At 43.1% G+C, this 25028-nt stretch overlaps 1 protein-coding gene across 1 annotated transcript in view; it reads right to left on the reverse strand.

Annotated features, from left to right (window-relative positions):
* LOC139371219 (succinate--CoA ligase [GDP-forming] subunit beta, mitochondrial-like) overlaps positions 1–24092 on the reverse strand; it is a 126544-nt gene extending 102452 nt beyond the window's left edge. The window contains exons 1-2 of the mRNA XM_071111422.1: positions 23958–24092; positions 3506–3647 (exon numbers count right to left, since the gene is read on the reverse strand). Coding sequence (XP_070967523.1) covers positions 3506–3647; positions 23958–24041 — 226 coding nt within the window. The 5' untranslated portion in view covers positions 24042–24092. The remainder of the gene's footprint in view (positions 1–3505; positions 3648–23957) is intronic.
* Between the last annotated feature and the right edge of the window lie 936 nt (positions 24093–25028).

Consider the following 25028-nt stretch of genomic DNA (forward strand, 5'->3'; position numbering starts at 1 on the left):
GACAGTTAGATTAGTGAACGGTGCAGGGGGCTTTTAAAATCTACAGCCCCCCCTGTCTGTGCCTTCCATACAGGGCTGTGTTTGGGACAGGTGCTGCTGGGTCATTTGCTCTGAGCAGGCAGACAGGAGTCATAGTGTCAGTCTGTCACACAGAGTGGCCCTCTGGAACACAGAGGTACTTTAGTCATCCAGTACTCAGCAGTCCCAGTGAGGGGCCAATAAATGTGTCTACTTTACGTGAGCAATAGGCTAGTTAAGGTTTGCCCCTCGCTCCAAAACATGGATGTGGCAATCGTTATGACACATCAGAAATCCATAACCGCTGCTTTCATCTTTTAAAAACAGTTGCTGATTCAGATCCAAGATGAAAAGTTCTCTCCTAAATGGTAAATGGCAAAATCAATCATCATCCACTTTAGTGAGAGTCTCTCTACTCTATTGTACATGAGTGGACCTCCAGATAGCCCAACTCCAATTGAGCTGTCAGGTCCACTGCTTCATGGGTAAGTGAGCCCGACAGAAGGGAGGGTGTTGGGGAGTGAGAGAGTGTACATGCATCAGGGCTCACAGCGCTTGGTCACCTCCACTCCCCATGGTGCTGCTGAACTCCTGGTCCTCTCAAGAGGGACCCTGATACTGGGCTCTGAGTCTGGGGCTAGAGACTCACAAAGACTTGCTTACTGTCTACAGGGAGCCGGGCAGCTCAGTATACATTCCAACTATGATATGACCTGAGGTGGCCAGCGAGTGTAACACACACAAACTGTGTATATCACTCACTTTTAAACTGAGTCAAGAGCAGTTGGACAAAAATCCACTGAGGCATCATAGGACGACAAAGAGACAGATCTAGAGCCACTACAGGACAACACAGAGAGAGAGAGAGAGAGCCACCACAGGACAACACAGGGGGGGGGAGAGAGAGAGAGAGAGAGAGAGAGAGAGAGAGAGAGAGAGAGAGTAGGAGAGAGAGAGAGAGACACACTACAGGACAACAGAGAGAGAGAGCCACTACAGGACAACAGAGAGAGAGACAGCTCTAGAGCCACTACAGGACAACACAGAGAGAGAGAGCTCTAGAGCCACTACAGAACAACACAGAGAGAGAGCTCTAGAGCCACTACAGAACACAGAGAGAGAGAGAGCTCTAGAGCCACTACAGGACAACACAGGGAGAGCTCTAGAGCCACTACAGGACAACAGAGAGAGAGAGCTCTAGAGCCACTACAGGACAACACAGGGAGAGAGAGCTCTGGAGCCACTACAGAACAACATAGGGAGAGAGAGGGAGAGAGAGCCACTACAGGACAACAGAGAGAGAGAGAGCCACTACAGGACAACACAGAGAGAGACAGCTCTAGAGTCATTACAGGACAACACAGAGAGAGAGAGAGCTCTAGAGCCACTACAGGACAACAGAGAGAGAGCGAGAGAGAGCGAGAGAGAGCTAGAGCCACTACAGGACAATACAGAGAGAGAGAGAGAGAGAGAGAGAGAGAGAGAGAGAGAGCTCTACAGGACAACAGAGAGAGAGAGAGCTCTAGAGCCACTACAGGACAACAGAGAGAGAGAGAGAGCTCTAGAGCCACTACAGGACAACAGAGAGAGAGAGAGAGAGCTCTGGAGCCACTACAGAACAACACAGGGAGAGAGAGAGCGAGAGAGAGAGCTCTAGAGCCACTACAGGACAACAGAGAGAGAGCGAGCCACTACAGGACAACACAGAGACAGAGAGAGACAGCTCTAGAGTCACTACAGGATAACACAGAGAGAGAAAGAGAGAGAGAGCCACTACAGGACAACAGAGAGAGAGAGCTCTAGAGCCACTACAGGACAACACAGAGAGAGAGCTCTTGAGCCACTACAGGACAACACAGAGAGAGAGAGAGCTCTAGAGCCACTACAGGACAACAGAGAGAGAGAGAGAGAGAGAGACACTATAGGACAACAGAGAGAGAGAGAGAGAGAGAGAGAGAGAGAGCCACTACAGGACAACAGAGAGAGAGAGAGAGAGAGAGAGAGAGAGCCACTACAGGACAACACAGAGAGGGAGAGAGCTCTAGAGCCACTACAGGACAACACAGAGAGAGAGAGAGCTCTAGAGCCACTACAGAACAACACAGAGAGAGAGAGAGCTCTAGAGCCACTACAGGACAACAGAGAGAGAGCGAGAGAGAGCGAGAGCTCTTGAGCCACTACAGGACAACACAGCGAGAGAGAGCTCTAGAGCCACTACAGGACAACAGAGAGAGAGAGAGAGAGAGAGACACTATAGGACAACAGAGAGAGAGAGAGAGAGAGAGCCACTACAGGACAACACAGAGAGAGAGAGAGCTCTAGAGCCACTACAGGACAACACAGAGAGAGAGAGCTCTAGAGCCACTAGAGGACAACACAGAGAGAGAGAGCTCTAGAGCCACTACAAGACAACAGAGAGAGAGAGAGCTCTAGATCCACTACAGGACAACACAGAGAGAGAGAGCTCTAGATCCACTACAGGACAACACAGAGTGAGAGAGCTCTAGAGCCACTACAGGACAACACAGAGAGAGAGAGCTCTAGAGCCACTACAGGACAACACAGGGAGAGAGCTCTAGAGCCACTACAGGACAACACAGAGAGAGAGAGCTCTAGAGCCACTACAGGACAACACAGAGAGAGAGAGCTCTAGAGCCACTACAGGACAACACAGGGAGAGAGAGAGAGAGAGAGAGAGAGAGAGAGAGAGAGAGAGAGAGCCACTACAGGACAACAGAAAAGCCCATTGTGTTGGTAGAGATAAACAAGAGATTACAGAAGCCAAAGGTTCTGGCCAGAGTAGGTCTGCCGAGGGCTCAGTATTTGGGCCCCGTCCATCCGGCTGGCCCACCCTCTCAGCGCTGAGAGAGCACGACAGGGACTGTCACAGAGATATTACACCTCCTCCTTCGTTTATCTTGGCCTGCATCAACGCCAAACCACTGAGAAAACCCCTGGCAGACCCTTAGCACCCAACATCTCACTGGACAAAAACAATGTGCTAGAGATGGGCCGTCAAGGACACTGAATTATAACTTGTGTGTGTGTTAAAAGACAGACCGAGCGATACAGTGAAAGAGAAACTGAAAAGAGAAAGTGCGTGAAAATAATTAACATGGTTGAGTGGGGTGATGAGAATAGAGCCTGCATGATCACAGAGCACAATGAACTTGGGCCCCGCTCCCAAACACACCTCGTGCACACACACCATTATACTTGATAACACTTCAGCCAGGATGAACCACAGCAATTTGCACATCTGGAAGAGGGCTGGCTGGGGATTGCTATGCAAAGAGAGCTGAAACAAAGTCACAGTGTCAAGACACTTCTCAAACAAGCTGCAGTACAGAAACACCACAATCACCACCAGTATTGTTTGATAAACTAAATAAATGCCACTTCTTCAACCTGCATATTGTACATATAGTTCTAGTGTGAATGGTAGGGTCAGTACTCTGCAGTGAGTGTTAGTATGATAGCCACTCACTGAGTCTCTTGGCGGCCTGCAGGGCGTCGGGAGGATTGTCAGCCACGTAGAAACGCTGGACAGTCACCCCACTCTCCTGCATCAGCTTCTTGCTCTGGTACTCCTGCAGGTTGAGCCATCGCCTGGAACTCACCCCTGCACACTGCAGACAGAGAGAGAGAGAATGGTTAACATTTTTTGATAAAGTAACCAAGTATTTCACTGAAGAAGTAACTAGATAAACACCCGGTAGCTAAAAGGAATCCAAAATCAGGTAACACAGCTGTTGATGACGACTTGAATATAATGAGAAATAAAACATGGTTTTCTATGCCCCTCAAATGTAATAGTACTAGGGACTAACACTAAACAGGCACAGGTTTTCTGTGAGGCGTAGTAGTGGGATTAGGATCCCCAATTATCTGCCGCCAAGACAGTGGTTTCTCTTCCTGGGGTCCAAACAGGAATCAAAACACAACAAATAAAATACGGAATGTACTGTATATAGCAGTACATTTACATTAGAATCTAGTCATTTAGCATCCAGAGCAACCCACAGCCAGTGAATTCATCTCAAGATAGCCAGGCGAGACAACCACGTATAACACATAAGTACATAATACAATACAAAAAAACATTCAAATGTCTGTGTGCATCTTCACAGTCCCCGTAAGGTGTTCTTTTATCATTTTTTTAAATGTACTTTTATTACTAGCTTCCCTGTTACCTGGGGTGTTACCAGGGGTGTTACCTGGGGTGTTACCAGGGGTGTTACCTGGGGTGTTACCTGGGGTGTTACCTGGGGCTGCAGAGAGTTCCATGTAGTCATGGCTCTATTGAATACTGCACGTTTCCCTGCCTCTTTTCTGGAGCTGGGGACTATGAAGAGACTGCTGATTGCATGTCTTGTGTTCTACCGATGAGTGTCTGAACTGTGTGCCAACTGCTTGAACAGATGGTTCGGTACCTTCAACACCTCGCACAAAGACCAGTAGTGATGAGGTCAAGCTCTCCTCAACTTAGAGCCAGGTGAGACTGACAGGCATGTTGGCATCCTTGGTGCCAGCCTGAAAATGTCATTCCTCTAATGACATGTTTTAAATTAAGCCTACATGCGCAAAGATGTCTTTACACTGCACAAGCTGTTGTTTGAACATCTGGTTACATTCAGGAATGATCAATGCAGCCCAGATGTTCTTCAAGGTTTGACTGACTCTCAGTTAGAGGAATAGCCATACCAGGTGTTTCTGATAAAGTCTTATTTACGTTCAGTTCTCCAGGGTGCACTCATTCCATTTCCGTCTCTCAGTCCTGCCCCCGTTTCCCCCCCCCCCCCTCTCCCCCATAATGAGACAGGCAGACAGGCCTAGGCTATGTTAAAACTGTTTGCTCAGTCAGCAAATGCAGCAAGGCTGTCAAGCTCCAGCTGTTGGCACTATTAAAAAGACATTGGGTTTTAATGTGAGACACTTGTGTTAAGGTTGGACTCCCTCAGTGTTGTCAGGTCGGCCCATTACCCTGAGTGTGTGCATTCACAGTGCAGTCAGTCTGTTTTCCTTAACAATGTGAAAGGCTGCTGCAATTCTTAATTGTGACATTAAAAGGGACGACTGTGACGAGTCAAGTGTCTTGGTCATGGAGAGTGTCATTTTGGCTACATTCCTCTGCTGATAGGAGGACTCAGGCAGTCTAGCCTAAATGCTACTTCTGTATTGCAGGAGTTACATGACAGAGATTCTGCCTCTGGAAAAACAGCAAACCATACTGTTCATCATCTCCAAGTCTCAAGGTTATTTGTGCAAATTTGAAATAATTTCTCCTTCCTTATTCTGTCCCTGCTTAAGAGCTTGTGTGTGGGCCAGAAGGAGTAATCCTGTCCTGATCCACTACAAGACATGCTGATGAATAATGAAGGCCTCCTCAAGTGCAACAAAGTCTGAGGGGCTGATCAAACAAGCCGTATTTCAGACATCCTTTAAAACATGCATACTGACAAGGAAAGGTTGGCTGAAGGCTGATGCCGGTGAGGGGAAGGAGGGGAGGGGCTTCTGCCATCTGACTTAGTGGTGAGAGTGGTATGACAAGGCCAAGCCCAAGCCGTTACTCTCAAAACAGAGCTGCCTGGGAGCTCTCCATCATTCATGAGAAGAGGAGAGAAAAGGGATACAGGCTAAGAGCACTAGGTCACTTCGCTGAACACCCTCAACTCATTTGAGTGGAGGAACTCTGAACTGAGCAAGGAAACAAGACCATCAAGAACTTGGCCTACCGTAAGGCTTACTGAAATCAATATGTTAAAATCTACGATTCTAGTCATCCATTCAATTAGTTTGTTGTTGTTGTTTCTGAAGAAAAGGGTAGCATATAGGTGCATTCATAGAAGGTACATCATCCATAGCCCTCTCTGGTCAACGGCATGATTGGTGAATGGTGTTAAGAGTAACCTTAACTTTCTGGCGTAGTATTGTATTAGCATGCATTGTTCACTGCTACCACCTTCCGGGTAAGGAGCACTGGAGAATTCATTAGGGCAGAAAAGCCGAGCTTCCATAGAAGGTACAGCAGTATGCTGATTGGTCTCCCTCACATCACTGAATAACGAGGGTCATTTGTGGGTCATTTCCTGTGTCTCTGCCTGGAATGAAGTGAGTTTCACATGTATGCCTACTTTTATTTCTTTCAAGGGGATGTCAGACGTTCTACTGTGAAACAAGACCATGCGACAGCCCCATGGCAGTGGCACACTGGCACTATGCCCTATATATAACAGTATAACAGTTCAATGACAGATTTTTATACAGCCTCACAAAAGCATTTAATATGAAGTGCTTTTCACTTACACTGCCTCAATTCAAAACCCTTCTGTTGAACTAAGTTGAGCAGTGCATTTACCCACACTTAAGTTGCTGGACGCCACAAACAGAGCAAAGAGGAGCTGCTCATGAGTCTTCTCTGGAGTCTCTCTAAAAACACAGCAACAACCAGTTTTCAGTGTGATGGATTGTTCCTCATCTAGTAGTGCGAGGTGTTGCTTGTTATAAAGTGAGTGGGGGCACAGTGTTGTGTGTTAGAGTGAGCTGGTGAGTTGTGTGTGGGGAATATCTGACCATTGTCCTTGTTTAAAGGTGCCACGTACCTTCTCTCTCATGCCCACTTCACTATGAGGCAAGCAGAAACAAGTTTCTTGTCCTTTCCTTATCTATCTAGTGTGAGGTTATCTCTGGGACTACCTACGCAGTCACCTTGTAGTGTGAACACTAGCTGTGTGTGTGTGGTGTCAGGGTTAACATCAGGAAGATGTGCTGGTCAAATGTCCAGCACCACCATTTTCATTTACCAGACATTTGAGAAATGTCCAAAACTTGATTATGGTGTCCACCCACAGCGCTAAGAATGGCAAAAATCACATTTATATCATGGTCTTAACAGAACATGCAGGCAGGGTAGCCTAGTGGTTAGAGCGTTGGACTAGCAACCGAAAGGTTGCAAGTTCAAATCCCCCAGCTGACAAGGTACAAATCTGTCAAAACAGTTAACCCACTGTTCCTAGAACGTCATTGTAAATAAGAATTTGTTCTTCACTGATGTAGAAAGAGGGGAGATCTAATGTGCAACAATTAGCATGGTTTACTAATATGACTAGGATTGTGCCTTTGGCTACTGGACTTAAACAAAATAACTGCTTCCACGGATAGGGTCTGATTTTGGCTAGGTTTCCAAACTGCCTCTAGCTCATTGCAAAGTGGTGTGTGACGCACTGATGTAGCCTACGTATGTACTGCATGCTGATGTCGCATACGTATGTACTGTATGCTGATGAAGCTACGTATGTACTGCATGCTGATGTAGCCTACGTATGTACTGTATGCTGATGTATGCTGATGTAGCCTACCTATGTACTGTATGCTGATGTAGCCTACCTATGTACTGTATGCTGATGTATGCTGATGTAGCCTACCTATGTACTGTATGCTGATGTAGCCTACCTATGTACTGTATGCTGATGTAGCCTACCTATGTACTGTATGCATTTTTTAAATGTAGTTTACAAAATGTTTTTTTTAACCTTTATTTAACTATTTAACTCAGTTAAGAACAAATTCTTATTTTCAATGACGGCCTAGGAACAGTGGGTTAACTGCCTGTTCAGGGGCAGAACGACAGATTTGTAGCTTGTCAGCTCGGGGGTTTGAACTTGCAACCTCCCGGTTACTAGTCCAACACTCTAACCACTAGGCTACCCTGCCGCCCCACCCTGTTTGACATGCTGTGACAGATTTTCCACTCAAAGCTTCTGTATGCTGTGCGCGTGTGACACACAGGTTAAAAAACACTATTACGCAATGGGATTTTTTTCTTCTCACTGAGAATTGGCCGGTGCCAATTATTTATAGGCTTTTCTAAAAAATAAAAAAAACATTAAAAACTGGCTAACGGAAACCCTAGTGTGTGTGTGTGTGTCAGGGCTCTACGCTGACTTTTTTTTTTTTTGTTACACGGAGCACACAACGAAGGTATTTAGGACTAAAATGTCGCACTGTAGAGCCCTGTGTGTGTGTGTTATATTATAGCAAGTGCACACACTGAGTGTTATGAAGTCAGCAGAAAGAGCCTACAGTGTTTCGGCCTAATAACACCTGCCTCTTAAAAATAATAACATTGTAAAATGAGAAGTGGTGATGGCTCTCTGTGGACTCAACAGAAAGGAGACATCTTTAGGATGGAATGGGCTGCTTTTCAGAGCTAACATTGGCTTGAGAGTTCTTCACAGTAAGTAGATCATTAACCGGCTAGAATGAGTTGGCACAATAAAACCAGTGGAGCTCAATATTAATCTGACAATTTCTGACAAAGTCTGCTGAGGAGAAAAAAAGTTATTTTCAAACTCATTTAAAATTTCTGGCAACTTGAAAAACACCACCTTAAATAAGCAGCTGTCGTGTACCTGGTGAACAGTTGGAGAGGGGGAGCAGAAAAAACTTCAGAGCGATTAGGGATGACTCCTCTCTGTCACCAAAGAGGGAGAAAAGGGAGGGGGAAAGGAGAGGAAAAGATCCTAAAACAACAGCTGCTGAATGCGAAGTGGGGCTGGCGGTGTCCCTCCAGGCACTGACAGTTACCTTGTGACAAACAATACAGGAGTGGGATGCCAACAGCACTTTATCCCCAGTACACTGACTGAGAGACCCACATACCAGTACATCACTGTAATACCAAGGAAGGACTAAAGCCACACTTTACCCTGCCATGCTCATAAATAGCCCTTTTATCCCATTGCCTGTTCTCTCAGTCTAAAGGGAGTTATTGATGTGGATTTCTTTCCCCACAATGGAACCACATATCACGATACTTTGGAGCAGATACGATATGTATTATGACTCATGATTCTATATGTATTGCGATTCGATACTGCGATTTTATTGCGATGTGATGTTCCAAACTTATTGCTCACCATATGTCTGCTGTAGAGAGACAAAAGAGCATGAGAAAACTAGTTTCGATCAGTCAGGGAAATAAAAGGTCTGAAAACATGTTTGCTCACTTTTTAAAAAGAAGATAAAGAACAAGGCGAAGGGACAACTAGCGCTAGCGAACGCTACCCACAGTAGCAATTTAAAAAAACATTTTTTTACTAATTGATACTTGAAGTCAAATATCAATATAATATCATCCAAAAATAATATCACGATATATAACTATCGATTATTTTCACCAATCACTAATAGGGTTGGGAGGAATGCAGATACCATCCTAATGTTTCTGTACCGTTCCGGGTATATGGTATTACCGAATGTGCACACAAAGGGCGCAGCTTCAGCTTTTTGTTGTTGTTACGGTATCAAAAATCATACCTTCTATATTTTGAAATATACCATTTATACTGTATACCGGGGTATCACCCAAGCCTAATCACTAATGATTAGTGTTTAATTTGTCACAGGAAATGCTAGTGTCAACATTTGAAATGCTGAGGCACCAGCATTAACAGTGTTGTTGCAATACCAGTATCGCGATACTACAATACCAGATTTTCCATGGCAAAAAAAGAAAACACGAAGCAGACTGAGCTCTATGGTCCTTTAAAACTTACTTAAGTAAAATATTGTGCTATAGCTTGCAAAATAAAACAAATGTGACTGTTCTTTCCAACATTAGGACTGTTTTCCTCAAGAAATGTACTCCGCTTCATGTTCTGCTTCCTTTGTTTCCTTACGTCTTAGTATCGAAATACTGGTATTGTGACAACACAGCATGAGAGCGTTTATATGCTTGCCATTCCTATTCTCTTTGAAAGTAGGATATTCTCTGGCACATATGTTTGAGCTTTGCAGGATTCCCTTTCATTCTATTTAATTTCCTGTTTGACTTTGGTAGTAAAATGCTGCCAAGTCAAGGTTAAGTCACTGCCAAGTCAAAGTTAGATCACTGCCAAGTCAAAGTTAGATCACTGCCATGTCAAAGTTAAGTCACTGCCATGTCAAAGTTAAGTCACTGCCATGTCAAAGTTAAGTCACTGCCAAGTCAGTTAGATCACTGCCAAGTCAGTTAGATCACTGCCAAGTCAGTTAGATCACTGCCAAGTCAAAGTTAGATCACTGCCAAGTCAAAGTTAGATCACTTCCAAGTCAAAGTTAAGTCATTGCCAAGTCAAAGTTAAGTCACTGCCAAGTCAGTTAGATCACTGCCAAGTCAGTTAGATCACTGCCAAGTCAAAGTTAGATCACTGCCAAGTCAAAGTTAGATCACTGCCAAGTCAAAGACAAGTCACTGCCAAGTCAAAGACAAGTCACTGCCAAGTCAAAGACAAGTCACTGCCAAGTCAAAGTCAAGTCACTGCCAAGTCAAAGTCAAGTCACTGCCAAGTCATGTGTAGGCTAAATCATGTAGGGTGGTAGTAGGGGAGTGAGTCGTGCTTGTGTTGCAGGCCTGCCCCGGGAGAGAGAGAAGTGAGTGGAGGATTTACTTGCAGGAGGCTGCCCTCCCCAGAGACACTCGCTCTACAGTAATTATCTTCATCAGTGCTCGAGACAACCTACCAGGCGCTATTAAATATATACAAACTGACACACAGTCCTATATACTGCTATATATCAGGCAAAGGCAAGTCATACTTAGGGCCAAAAACACATCCACACACTCACATCCAACCTCTACCCACTGAAGCAGAGAGTATGAGAAAATGGGAGAGAGACAGAGAGAGAGAAACTAGAGGAAAAAAGGGTGCTAGGGGAGAAGGGCCATGCCCGAATAGCCATACTAGCATCCTAAATAGTAGGCAGTTTGAGTATGCTAAGTATACTTTAAATGCCCAGATGTCATACTAATTTTGATTTTGACAACAGCAAATCAATTAGATATGGAGAATGTGCTACCGAAATGTAAAAATAGCGGGGAAACAATGCAATCACTCACGCGTGACACATTCTCAGTATGACATTTTTCTATGTTTAATGGTATGGGACATTTCGAAAAACAAGTACGGTTTAAAGGACGGGTTCAGCTCTTCATCTTGTAGAATTCAATGCGCACGTTTCCACAATGCATTGGAAGAAACTAGGCTACTTAATTGGGAAGATGCAAAAGCTTCTGCATTGGTGACCAATGTAGGCTAAGTAGTTTTGTTGTGCTTAAAGTAATGCATCGTAGGCTACATCTTTGAAAAGAGAAGTATTTTTTATACTCAGTGGATTTCAGTTTGATCACTGAAAAGTATTTATTGGGAAAGGCGGGTTACCTAGTTAATTGTACAACTGAATACATTCAGCTGAAATGTGTCTTCCGCATTTCTCCCAACCCTTCTGAATCAGAGCGGTGCGGGGAGCTGCCATAATCGACATCCATGTCTTCGGCGCCCGGGGAACTGTAGGTTAACTGCCTTGCTCATTGTTCTCTTGGCCTTCGGGCAGAGCTTTTAAACTAAATCACCATCTTTTGATTTCTTAATGTGTCGGCACCGGGGACTTGGGATAATGCTGCGTTATTGATGTCATCTTAATCACGCCTTTTGATTTGAACATATGGATTGTTTTAGTTTTGCAGGCTAGGCCGTTTTGCAGGCTATTATTTTATTTATTTATTCAAGCCTTACCAGGCATTCTGATCTAGTTCCCAATGATCAGTACTTTAGTTTATTATGCTACTGTCCAGAAGGTTCTGAATTTGTGATGCACCCGACTGTCCACGTTTTTCTGTGTAATAGCTTTTTGATTTGAACATTTGATAAGTTTTGGTGTCTAATAGGATATTTGATTGAATTTATATACAGTACCAGTCAAAAGTTGGGACACACCTACTCATTCAAGGATTTTCTTTAATTTTTTTATATTGTATATTAAAAGTGAAGACATTAAAACTATGAAATAACACATATGGAATCATGTGGTAACCAAAAAAGTGTTAAACAAATAAAAAATATATTTTAGATTCTTCAAAGTAGCCAACCTTTGCCTTGATGACAGCTTTGCACAGTATTGGCATTCTCTCAACCAACTTCATGAGAAATGATTGAAGTAGTTCCCACATATGCTGAGCACTTGTTGGCTTCTTTTCTTTCACTCCGCGGTCCAACTCATCCCAAACTATCTCAATTGGGTTGAGGTTGGGTGATTTTGGAGGCCAGGTCATTTATGTAGCACTCCACCGCTTTCCTCAAATAGCCCTTACACAGCCTGGGAGGTGTTGGGACATTGTCCTGTTGAAAAACAAATTATAGTCCCACTAAGCACAAACCAGATGGGATGGCGTATCACTGCAGAAAGCTGTGGTAGACATGCTGGTTAAGTGTGCCTTGAAATCTAAATAAATCACTGATAGTGTCACCAGCAAGCACCCCCACAACTCCTACATGCTTTACGGTGGGAACTACACATGCGGAGATCATCCGTTCACCTACTCTGCGTCTCGCAAAGACATGGCGGTTGAAACCAAAAATCTCACATTTGGACTCATCAGACCAAAGGACAGATTTCCACCAGTCTAATGTCCATTGCTTGTGCTTCTTGACCCAAGCAAGTCTCTATTTAATATCGATGTCCTTCAGTAGTGGTTTCTTTGCAGAAATTTGACCATGAAGGCCTAATTCAAGCTGTCTCCTCTGAACAGTTGATGTTGAGATGTGTCTGTTACTTGAACTCGGCGAAGCATTTATTTGGGCTGCAATCTGAGGCTGGTAACTCTAATGAACTTATCCTCTGCAGCAGAGGTAACTCTGGGTCTTCAATTCCTGTGGCAGTCCTAATGAGAGCCAGTTTCATCATAATAGCACTTGATGGTTTTTGCGACTCACCTTCATGTTTTAAAGTAACAATGGATTGTTGTTTCTTTTTGCTTATTTGAGCATTTCTTGCCATAATATGAACTTGGTCTTTTACCACATAGGACTATCTTCTGTATACCAACCCTACCTTGTCACAACACAACTGATTGGCTCAAACGCATGAAGGAGGAAAGGAATTCCACAAATTAACTTTTAGGTTAATTGAACAACATTCCAAGTGACTACCTCCTGAAGCTGGTTGAGAGAATGCCAAGAGTGTGCAAAGCTGTCAAGGCAAAGGCTGGCTACTTTGAAGAATCTCAAATAAAAGTGTGTTGAACACTTTTGTTTACTACATAATTCCATACGTGTTATGTCATCGTTTTGATGTCTTCACTATTATTCTACAATGTAGAAAATAGTACAAATAAAGAAAAACCCTCAAATGAGTAGGTGTGTTCAAGCTTTAACTGGTAGAGTATGTTAGTTAATTTTGGTTTCACTAATAAATATGATGAAATGGAAGTAAGTCCTTTTCATATAGGATAGATGGGCTATGGTATAGCTTGTATGCGATAGTCTGCCTATAACCAGCCTGAGTAGGCCTATAAATCCATTCCTATTCTATTCAGAGTTTAAAGACATTTCTCAATATGGAAATGAGCTATTATCAGGCTGGTTAATGTGATGCATGTCTGTTGAATTTGGAAAGATCCACCCACACTCAGACAATCAGGAGCCACTGCTGAGTTGCGGCTGTGGCACACTTTTCACTAAACGGTACGTACGATGAATAAATAGTATGCAGTACGCTAGTATGGGTATTCAGACATGGCCATGGTCTCATTTATTGTGAAAGTGAAAAAAGGACATGTTCCTGAGCGGTAGAGCCATAAAACACGAAAGGCTATAACTGTCACTGGAAATTAGATCTTGAGAGAGTTCACCTCAGAGGGTATGCATCAGTGAACACATTTAGTGCTCTCTCCTCTCAGTCTTTACTCAATAGGCTATAGCCGGGCAGTGACTAGACACTTCACAGGTCTCCATTAACATAGCCTATAGGGCTTCTTCTGTTTTGTTGTTTTATTTTATGCTGGAGGTATTAGATCAATTAGGTTTAGGCTAATCTCTTGTGGAAAAACTACGTAACAAAATAATTCCACCCTGCTGGTATCTTTATCAAACACTGTCCCTGTCTGACCATCAACATTGGTCTTCACACCAAAGTATGAGAAATTGTACAGCCAAAGATCTGGCCACCAAGTTCAAGCGATAGCAAAAAGTACCAATAAAAGTAAAGAATATTCTGTGAGGGAGATTTTTTCTTTCAGCAGGCTTACAGCTAAAATCTTGACATTCAGCCAGTGATCACAAAATGTCAGAGCAAAGCACTTCAAGATAGAGATGAGCCATTTTTACTTTAAGCTCATAGCCTACCCCAATATACAGGATAGAACTTGTTTTTCAGTCTTTTTTTTTATTTTTATTTTTTACAATCTTTTGACTACTAGAATATCAATAGTTGATCCTCGACCATCAAACAGCCAATCAAATGACCTGAATATAAAGCCTAAAAGGGAATGAATATAATATGGGCCTAGGCCCTATGCTCGTCATTTTGCCACAACAACAAGGGGAAAAATGCAACAAGGCATACTGTAAGTTACCAAAGTCATTAAAATAAACTGACATTCAAAAATGAATACAATTAACCAAAAACAAATGCATAAAGCACCCAAATGTGCTGAGTGAAGCATGTGTTGCAGCGGTCCATACGGCTCCTCTCTGTAAAGCACACAGAGTTCCTGTCTGTCCCCATACAAAGGCAGAGAGCAGAGGACAGTGCTGTGGCAGCAGCTGCATTAAATTGTGCAGTGTCGCAGATGCTCCACCAAGGAGTGGCGTAAAAGGACAGAGCCAGGGCAGCAAGCACACTGCTCCTACCTCAGAACTGGCATATGGCATTCAGCAGACTCAGAAGCACCCTCAGCTCTGACTTTCAAGTGGTACAAAATGACAGCAGTTTAGCAAACTCTGTTTTTTTGTGAGCTAGGAACAATGTCATGCAGAAGTATCATTACGTAGAAAGGAGGATGTTACTAACAGGAGACCTATTCTGAGTCAGCCTCATCACACTGTAGGGCTAGCTAGTCCAATTCAGGCTAACACAGAAACACGCATGAGTAATTGGGTACACCTGCCATAAGATATACAGTACTGTACACTGAGTATAAACATTAACACCACCAGCTCTTTCCATGTCAGACTGACCAGGTGCAAACTATGATCCCTTATTGGTGTCACTTAAATCCACTACAATCAGTGTAGATGAAGGGGAGGAGACCGGTAAAATAAAGATGGTCAAGCCTTGAGACAGGTATTGTGTATGAGTGTCATTCAGAGGGTGAATGGGTACGACAAAATATTTAAGTGCCTTTAAATGGGGTATGGTAGTAAGTGCCAGGCACACAGGTTTGGGTCAACAACTGCAACGCTGCTGGGTTTTTCACACTCAACAGTTTCCCATGTGTATCAAGAATGGTCCACCATCCAAAGGACATCCAGCCAACTTCACACAACTAGGGGAAGCATTTGAGTCAACATGGGCCAGCATCCCTGTAGAACACTTGAGAAACCTTGTAGAGTCCATGCTGAGTGCAACTCAATATGAGGAAGGTGTTCCTAATGTTTAGTATACTCCGTGTATATTTTAGGCCTACTACATAGAACAGGAGCACTCCCCTGATGGCTCACATCACTGTCTAATCCACAAAATGGCCTTAAAGGCCTTGTCAAGTAGGCAACATCTCATGAAGTAGGCTAGGCCAAAGCTATTTCCCTATTTTAGGCCATGCTTTGATTGAGGGGAGGGAAATTCTACATGAACTGAACGCTCCCAGACACACAACACAGCAGGACATTTCTAGAACAGAACTCTGTTGATGGATGGGGTGAAGAGCCCGTGCAAACGGCAGAGAGGAAAATCAATACTTTATCAGGACACCTGGACAGAGGCCAACATCCTCACTCAGACACTCTTCAGATGCAAAATCTAGAGGTATTATTTCATGGAGTGGTTATGTTTAACTTTTTGATGTATGAATAAAAAAAAGCCTCTGGCATGCTCCATTAAGGGCCAACGGCTGCATTAAAGCAGAAAAGAAGAATGAACATGGCCCTTCAATGGCCCTGTCCTCTAACCCTCTCAGGGAAGGCTATCATCATTAGCATGTCTCAGAGGCTGGACATAGTGCCCCTCCATTAGGAGCACAGAGACCGAATAACTCAATATGTCGATAGGGGATTGATTCTGATAAGAGCCCTTGCAGAAAACAAAAAAACGCAGCTGCTTTCAACCACAAGGGAATACACATTTTTTAACAAACATATTCATGAGCAAATCTGTATGGATCCGGCATAGCTTTGGGAATAGGAAGAGAAGCTTATGGGAGTCTAGTCAAGGCTTTATTTTAAAAAACAAATACACTTTGAAATGATTAACATTTTCAAGGTCTCCTAAATGACAATATTTTAGGGTGAAGGGAAGAGATGGCCTAGTTATCCAGTACAGTAGGCTATAGCCAAAACACAACATCTAATGAGAGGTGTGAGAAGGACATCTTGCAACTAAATGGTCTTTAGAGAACAGTATTTTGATTTAATGTTTCCATTCATGTCCACTGAAGGAGGTCTCACCGAAATGTACAACTCTGCCTTCAGCCACACTAGTGTTCAACACCAGCTCTACATGCTACACAAAAAGTGCATAGTCATTCATGTTTTTAAATCTTTGTTAAACAAAAACACTTGAAAAAGTTGTACTATATCATGCTAGTCTCTCTCTCCTCTTCTGAACCGGATATAGAGCCAGCCAGACAGCTTACAGAGGATGTGTATACAGCTCTGAATCTCTTCTAATACAGTGGCGTCCCCAGACGTCTCCCAGGGTTAAAATCCTCATTACTAGTCATGGCCAGGCCCTAACCCTTTGAAATTACTCTGGCTAATTAGCACCAACGGATGGCCTCCGAGTTAATTAACTGGAATTCTCCTAAGGGGCATTATCAAAATGTTTAAGAAATTAACACATTGCCAGTTTGCCAATTGTACGTAATTGATTGGTTCCTATTCAGGTTTTGAACTCGGGCCCTTTGCCTCCGTTTAGCTAACCATCCGGGTAGAGTTAAAGGGGATTGGAATCCTGATCCATTTACAAGAGCAGAGCCCGAAACGTGGGTAGACACTGCACTGACTTGTTATAAAATCACTGCGTGTCCTGATTGTAGTTAAATGTTTTCCAGTTAATGAGGAGGCAGTTTGCTATTAGTTCTGACTCATAAAGATGAGCTGTATTGCAATTAGACAGCCACTGCATGCTAGTTAGCAGTGACGACAACGACGCATACCCTACACTTAAGGAAATGGAGAGCAGAAAGGCAGAATGATTTGAATTTGCAGCATAAACAGGCCAATGTGAATAATCTGTAAATCCCCACATAAAACCAACCATGTAGTAATATCATGCACGATGAAGCATTAGGAGACTAATTCAGATCAGGATTTATTCAAAAAAAAAGACAGGCTTCAAATTAATGGACTAATTATAGGTGTTGACAGACACACACACACACACCCCTCCAATAGGGTGATGATGGAATCCATTTGAAATTCTCAGGGAAGTGTTCCTGCTTTAAGCCAAAACTGATAGGACAGTGGTGATTCTCTCTCACTTTCTCATCCTTGCCTCCTACCCTCTTCTAGAGAGCTGTAGAGGAAGTCAAGGTTATGTCCCGGCCATTAGGGGAGTTAGAGGACATCTGGAGGAGGCTCAATTAGGCGCAAACCATGACGTCAGCCTGTTTGGGATGGGAACAGTGCGGTGGTAGAGAGGAGGCAGGAGCAGTGCTGTGGTAGAGAGGGGAAGGAAGAGGAGGCAGGAGCAGTGCTGTGGTATAGAGGGGAAGGAAGAAGAGGCAGGAGCAGTGCTGTGGTAGAGAGGGGAAGGAAGAGGAGGCAGGAGCAGTGCTGTGGTAGAGAGGGGAAGGAAGAGGAGGCAGGAGCAGTGCTGTGGTAGAGAGGGGAAGGAAGAGGAGGCAGGAGCAGTGCTGTGGTAGAGAGGGGAAGGAAGAGGGGGCAGGAGCAGTGCTGTGGTAGAGAGGGGAAGGAAGAGGAGGCAGGAGCAGTGCTGTGGTAGAGAGGGGAAGGAAGAGGGGGCAGGAGCAGTGCTGTGGTAGAGAGGGGAAGGAAGAGGAGGCAGGAGCAGTGCTGTAGTAGAGAAGGGAAGTAAGAGGAGGCAGGATCAGTGCTGTGGTAGAGAGGGGAAGGAAGAGTGGGCAGGAGCAGTGCTGTGGTAGAGAGGGGAAGGAAGAGGGGGCAGGAGCAGTGCTGTGGTAGAGAAGGGAAGTAAGAGGAGGCAGGAGCAGTGCTGTGGTAGAGAGGGGAAGGAAGAGGGGGCAGGAGCAGTGCTGTGGTAGAGAGGGGAAGGAAGAGGAGGCAGGAGCAGTGCTGTGGTAGAGAGGGGAAGGAAGAGGAGGCAGGAGCAGAGCTGTGGTAAACAGGGGAAGGAAAAGGAGGCAGGAGCAGTGTTGTGGTAGAGAGGGGAAGGAAGAGGAGGCAGGAGCAGTGGAGCATGGCTACAGGATTTAGATCATTGTGATTTGCTTCATCTGCAATGTGAGGGACAACAGGGCTTAATTAGCTGCAGACAGGCTTAGCTGGAGAACAAGCCCAAGTCTCTGGGTCTCCACAGATAGGACAGTTAGCCATTATCATAGCTAATAAGAGACTTCATAGGGACACATAATTGCAGGTGTCAGTTCTAGAGGGAAGTAGGAGTGAGGAGGAAGGTGTAGATGCTCCATCTGTCAAAGTGAACTCCTCTCACACTGGAATGATTTGTGCAGGACCTGGGTTACATAGGTTAGGTCAAGGTCAATGCCCTACAGTAGCCTATAACCTTAAAATGTGTTTACAATATTGCTCTTCATCCTTCCATTTTAACTGCTGCCATTTCCCAACTTAATTATCATCAGTAGAAAATAACTGAATTGACTGGGTTGATGTGTGCGTGCATTCATTCATTACCGTACATTCTTGCTTTGCAGGCTGCCAAATTCAGAATGATCGCAGCCCTTCTAAATTATTGAAAAAGCCTAAACACCTCTTATGAGCTACAGAAATGGCTATTAACCTTGGCGAAATGATATTCAAATCCAGTTATAGCTAACTGTACTGTATCCCTCGCTGGGAGGAAATGTAAATGTGTTCTTGCTGTAGACAGATGGGGAAGCCGCCTGGCGTTTGAAGTTCCAGCAACCAGTCGTCGCAGTCCCCACCCCCCCACTAAAATATTCAGGACAGTCTCTCATTGAGCTCCTTTCACCCTGCCGTTTCCTCCTCAAACTGATGCTGGGTTGCTGCACTACGGGGCCAGAGAGCTGTGACACCTTAAAGAACGTGGCAAATGTTTACAAATTCAGCACGGTGAGGCGACAGTGAAAAACAGCTGGAGGATTATCTCACTGTGCAGACAAGAATTCAAGAGATTTGATTCATGAGAAAAAAACACCCTACCCCTGTCTCTCTCCCTCATACACCATCCATCTGAAATATTGCGATTTCTTGCGCATTGTTATTGACAAATCATCTTAAATGTAATTCCCTATGGAGCGGACAACTGTCATAGCCGATGAGACTCCATTGTGACACTACCTGCCAGTCAGTCAGTCATCCTGCACGGGCTCTGATACTGTGCCACAGACAACAGCATCCTGGATTGTTACTCTTATCCCTTCGGCAGTGGGCTCATAAAAGAGAGCGAGAGAGGGTGTCAAAACCAGGTGCTGCAGCCAGAAAACTTAGATTAGAAGTTCTGCATGAGTTTACCACTGGGGGGAGAGAAGTGGTGCTGAAGTCAATGTGTTCCGTCACAGACTAAAACGATCAATTGTTTGGAACGCTGGCAGATGTCCAGGCTCCTGCAGATTGCATGTAGATGAAGTCTGAACTAGAGGTCGACCGAATTAGATTTTTTGACGCCGATACCGATTATTGGAGGACCAAAAAAAAGTCGATACCGATTAAATCGGCCGATTATTTTTATTTATTTGTAATAATGAAAATTACAACACTGAATGAACACTTATTTTAACTTAATATAATAAATACATCAATAAAAATCAATGTAGCCTCAAATAAATAATGAAACATGTTCAATTTGGTTAAATAAAGCAAAAACAAAGTGTTGGAGAAGAAAGTAAAAGTGCAATATGTGCCATGTAAAAAAGCTAACATTTAAATTCCTTGCTCAGAACATGAGAACATATGAAAGTTGGTGGTTCCTTTTAACATGAGACTTCAGTATTCCAAGGTAAGAGGTTTTTAGGTTGTAGTAAATATAGTATTTATAGGACTATTTCTCTCTATATCATTTGTATTTCATATACCTTTGACTATTGGATGTTCTTATAAGCACTTTAGTATTGCCAGTGTAACAGTATAGCTTCCGTCCCTCTCCTCGCCCCTACCTGGACTCGAACCGGGAACACATCGACAACAGCCACCCTCAAAGCATTTTTACCCATCGCTCCACAAAATCCGCGGCCCTTCCAAGGGGAGCAACTACTCCAAGTCTCAGACCGAGTGATGTTTGAAACGCTATTAGCGTGCACCCCACAAACTAGCTAGCCATTTCACATCGGTTACACCAGCCTAATCTCGGGAGTTGATAGGCTTGAAGTCATAAACAGCTCAATGCTTGAAGCACAGGGAAGAGCTGCTGGCAAAACGCAGGAACGTGGTATTTGAATGAATGCTGACGAGCCTGCTGCTGCCTACCACCGCTCAGTCAGGCTGCTCTATCAAATATCAAATCCTAAACTTAATTATAACATAACAACACACAGAAATATGAGCCTTTGGTCATTAATATGGTCGAATCCGGAAACTATCATTTCGAAAAGAAAATGTTTATAATTTCAGTGAAATACGGAACCGTTCGGTATTTTATCTAAAGGGTGGCATCCATAAGTCTAAATATTGCTGTTACATTGTACAACCTTCAATGTTATGCCAGGCGGCCCAAACTATTGCATATACCCTGACTCTGCGTGCAATGAACGCAAGAGAAGTGACACAATTTCACCTGGTTAATATTGCCTGCTAACCTGGATTTATTTTAGCTAAATATGCAGGTTTAAAAATATATACTTCTGTGTATTGATTTTTTTAAAAGGCATTGGTGTTTATGGTTAGGTACAGTCGTGCAACGATTGTGCTTTTTTCGCAAATGCGCTTTTGGTAAATCAACCCCCTGCGTTGCATCGATCATATGCAACGCAGGACACGCTAGATAAACTAGTAATATCCTCAACCATGTGTAGTTAACTAGTGATTAAGATTGATTGATTGTTTTTTATAAGATAAGTTTAATGCTAGCTAGCAACTTACTTTGGCTTCTTAATGCATTCGCATAACAGGCAGGCTCTTCGTGGAGTGCAATGATAGGCAGGTGGTTGGTGCGTTGGACTAGTTAACCATAAGGCTGCAAGATTGAATCCCCTGCCCCTGAACAAGGCAGTTAACCCACCGTTCCTAGGCCGTCATTGAAAATAAGAATGTGTTCTTAACTGACTTGCCTAGTTAAATAAAGGTGTAAAAAAAAGTTTTTTTTATTTTTTATTTTTTTAATCGGCCAAATCGGTGTCCAAAAATACAGATTTCCGATTGTTATGAAAACTTGAAATCTGCCCTAATTAATCGGCCATTCCGATTAATCGGTCGACCTCTAGTCTGAACACAAGGAGAGGCTGGGGGCGATTTAACCCCTGAAGCAGAGGGACATTTTTAACATCTCCAGATTGTATTCTAGCCCAGATGGGTGAAAATGGCTGAGCTCTGCTTCATCAAGAGTTAGGCATAGTGGTGTTGTCAATAACACCAGAGAAACAGAAAATACCACAATAGATCTGCCAAAGAGATCATCTATCTAATGATATGCAATCGAAAAGGTTAAACAAACCATACAACTATGCACAAGGACGCCTTAACAATTTCCATAGAAAATTGTACAAAAACACATTTACTTCACATTACAGATGCAAAGTTTGGAAACAGAATGACCGTGCCAACGGTCATTCTGTTACAAACTTTGCATGTGCACCGTTTTTCAAGTATGCCTAAATGTGTTTGTAAAATGTTGTGGAAATTGGTAAATGTAGTTCTTGTGCATAGAGTTGTATGGTTTGTTTAACTTTGCAATCATTGGTTTTTAGTTTGACATACATTTTCAAGTGTCTCAGCATCACTCTGTTACTAGAGAATTGCCCTTCTCCAATACCTAATTTATCACACACACACCATGGAAACTAAGGTTGCTTGCATCATCTTCAAAATGTTTGACTTTTAAGAAAATATAAAGATGTGCAATGTAAGACAACTTGGCAGTGTGTGCCTTCTCATTATCCCAAGCCTTCTTCCTGATAGATTAAGCTAGTCCCTAGCTACTAAAGCTAGGCTATGTCTCATTATGCAGTACCAACGAGATGAAAATATATGCTTACTTAGCACTATACACAGAATACCAAACTAGATTTTCAAGCAGCAAGTACCCATGTTGGTGGTCTGTCTACTGCGCTTGCTAGGAGAGTGCTGTTAGTGTTAGCCTAGTCGTGGTATGGTAAGTGATTCAGTAACTGTGTTTGGGGCTTCAGACAGATGCTAGCCTATACTGTGGGTAAAAGTAGGTATTAGGTCAACTGTGCCCCCCATATATCTCACCTGTAGATAAAGGGCAATAACACTAATGACAATGATCATAACAGCAATGATGCTTTAGCAATAAACTCTGATGATAGCTAATTGACTCCATCATTTAGTAAGGTTAATTAGGCTGGGCTACTTGAAAAACACATACACAGCTATTTCAGGTAAATTAATATTAGAAGAAAGAAGAATTAGACTGCAGAACTAGGCCTATATTGAGCTACATCAATATAGCCTTCTGTATCTATCAATAGGAGATAGCAGTGACCCAGGGGAATAGTCCTATGACGCACTCAGCCACCTTCAAACTGTGGCCACAAATAGCCCATCCTCCTTTCAAAAACGTATTCCTCACAACTACATAACACTGCTGGAGTAATTGTGTGAATATCTTAGTGAGGTCTGTATATAGTAAACAAAGACATGAAGCCTCATCCACTCCCAAGTTATTCTCTATCCCCAAGTGTCACTGACAAACTGCGATAACTCTGAAAACATATGTGATGATGCACAAAGTGCAAAATCACAAAAGGAGAAGTCAACATAGGAGACTCCAAAAGTCCAACTAGCCTAGGCTAAAAGAGGCACCGACAATCTATCAAGCTATGCTAGTTTGAGTACATATGATGCAACTTGTTTCAATCTGGTTGCCCTTAGTGTGCTGATTGACATGCTGTTCTGCAATCTCATGGCCTAACACGTTACTATTTTGTATTCTTAGAAAACGTATCCACCAAATGTAAAAATATTCTGATTCATCTAACAAAGTGTATTATAAACTAGTGACCTTACTGAAGTTGCAACTGGGGAAAAAACATATTTCGCAACAATCAGTCAAACAGGGACACTTTATCTACATACATTCTGTTTAAAGTACAAATAGGAAACAACCTTTGCACCATTACCCCATCTTGAAAGCTGACATTACTATTAACCGCTATAGAAGCATTTAAGTCAATTGGGGTCAAAGGTAGAATAGTGAGTTACCCAGGGAAAAACAGAGGTCAATCAATATCACATAACAGTTTAATTCATTTGAGGCACCTCGATTTAATTATTTTTAGTTGGTCAACCTTGCAAATAAAATGCTGTCTGCCACACAAATACCTCATTATTCAGCAGTTCTATACTATTGTCAATTAAACTTGATACTCAAATCACTATGTGCAGTACAACAATGGCTAGAATGCATGCATGATGCTCGTGACTAAAGTCTACTGACAGTGCTCTTAGTGTTCTAACAACAGTTGTCTTCCTTGGAAATATGTTTCGGTTTAAGATATTTAATTTCAATTGCATCGATGGTTAGGTAATAATGTACTGTTACAACAGCGAGCTGTTTCTCAATTTTGATCCGTCAGTTCTGGCTACAGCAGCGAGTTTGGTGAGTTCTCAGTGACAGTAAAAGCGTAATGAAAAGCCTATTGTCAACATTTTAAATTATGTCAGTACCTTGAATTTGTCAAGAAATAAGTACTTAGCACTTGCTCCGCGTAAACCTCTTGCTACAGCCTGTGATGCCATGGATGCCGCCATGTTGACCGGGAAAGAGAAAGACCGCGTGCGCGCAATCTGACCGCTGATAGGAAGGCTGGCGGAAGTGGGCGTTACAATAAAACTACATTTTCGCCACGACAATCTGCCTGATTTGCCAATGTATTGTGCCTCTGTACCAGTCGTTAAACAGAAATGTAACATTTCAACGATAAAATATATGAAAAAAGTGCATATTAGGCTATTGACAATATGAATATTTAGATATGCAAAATCTAATTTTATTGGTCACATACAATGGTTAGCGAAATGGTTGTGCTTCTAGTTGTAGCAATATCAACAAGTAATCTAACAATTCCACAACAACTACCTAATACACACAAATGTAAGTAAAGGGATAGAATAACAATATGTACACCAAAATATATGGATGAGCAATGACCGAGCAGCATAGGCAAGATGCAATAGATGGTATAAAATGCAGTATATGCATATGGGATGAGTAATGCAAGTTATGTCAGCATCATTATTAAAGTGGCATTAATAAAGTCACTAGTGATCCATTTGTTAGAGTGGCCAATGATTTCAAGGTCTGTATGTAGGCAGTAGCCTCTCTGTGTTAGTGATGGCTATTTAACAGTCTGACGGCCTTGAGATTGAAAAATAGCTTCAGTCTCTCAGTCCCAGCTTTGATGCACCTGTACTGACCTCGCCTTCTGGGTGGTTGCAGGGTGAACAGGCAGTGGCTCGGGTGGTTCTTGTCCTTGGATGTTCTTTTTGGCCTTCCTGTGACATCAGGTGCTGTTGGTGTAATGGAGGGCAGGTAGTTTGCCCCCAGTGATGCGTTGTGCAGACCACATCTTCCTCTGGGGAGCCTTGCAGTTGTGAGCGGTGCAGTTGTCGTACCAGGTGGTGATACATCACGATAGGATGCTATCGATTGTGCATATGTAAAAGTTTTAGGTGACAAGCCAAATTTATTCAGCCTCCTGAGGTTGATGAGGTGCTGTTGAGCATTCTTCACCACAC

This window comes from Oncorhynchus clarkii, chromosome 17, assembly GCF_045791955.1.
Source record: "Oncorhynchus clarkii lewisi isolate Uvic-CL-2024 chromosome 17, UVic_Ocla_1.0, whole genome shotgun sequence".
Taxonomy (NCBI): domain Eukaryota; kingdom Metazoa; phylum Chordata; class Actinopteri; order Salmoniformes; family Salmonidae; genus Oncorhynchus; species Oncorhynchus clarkii.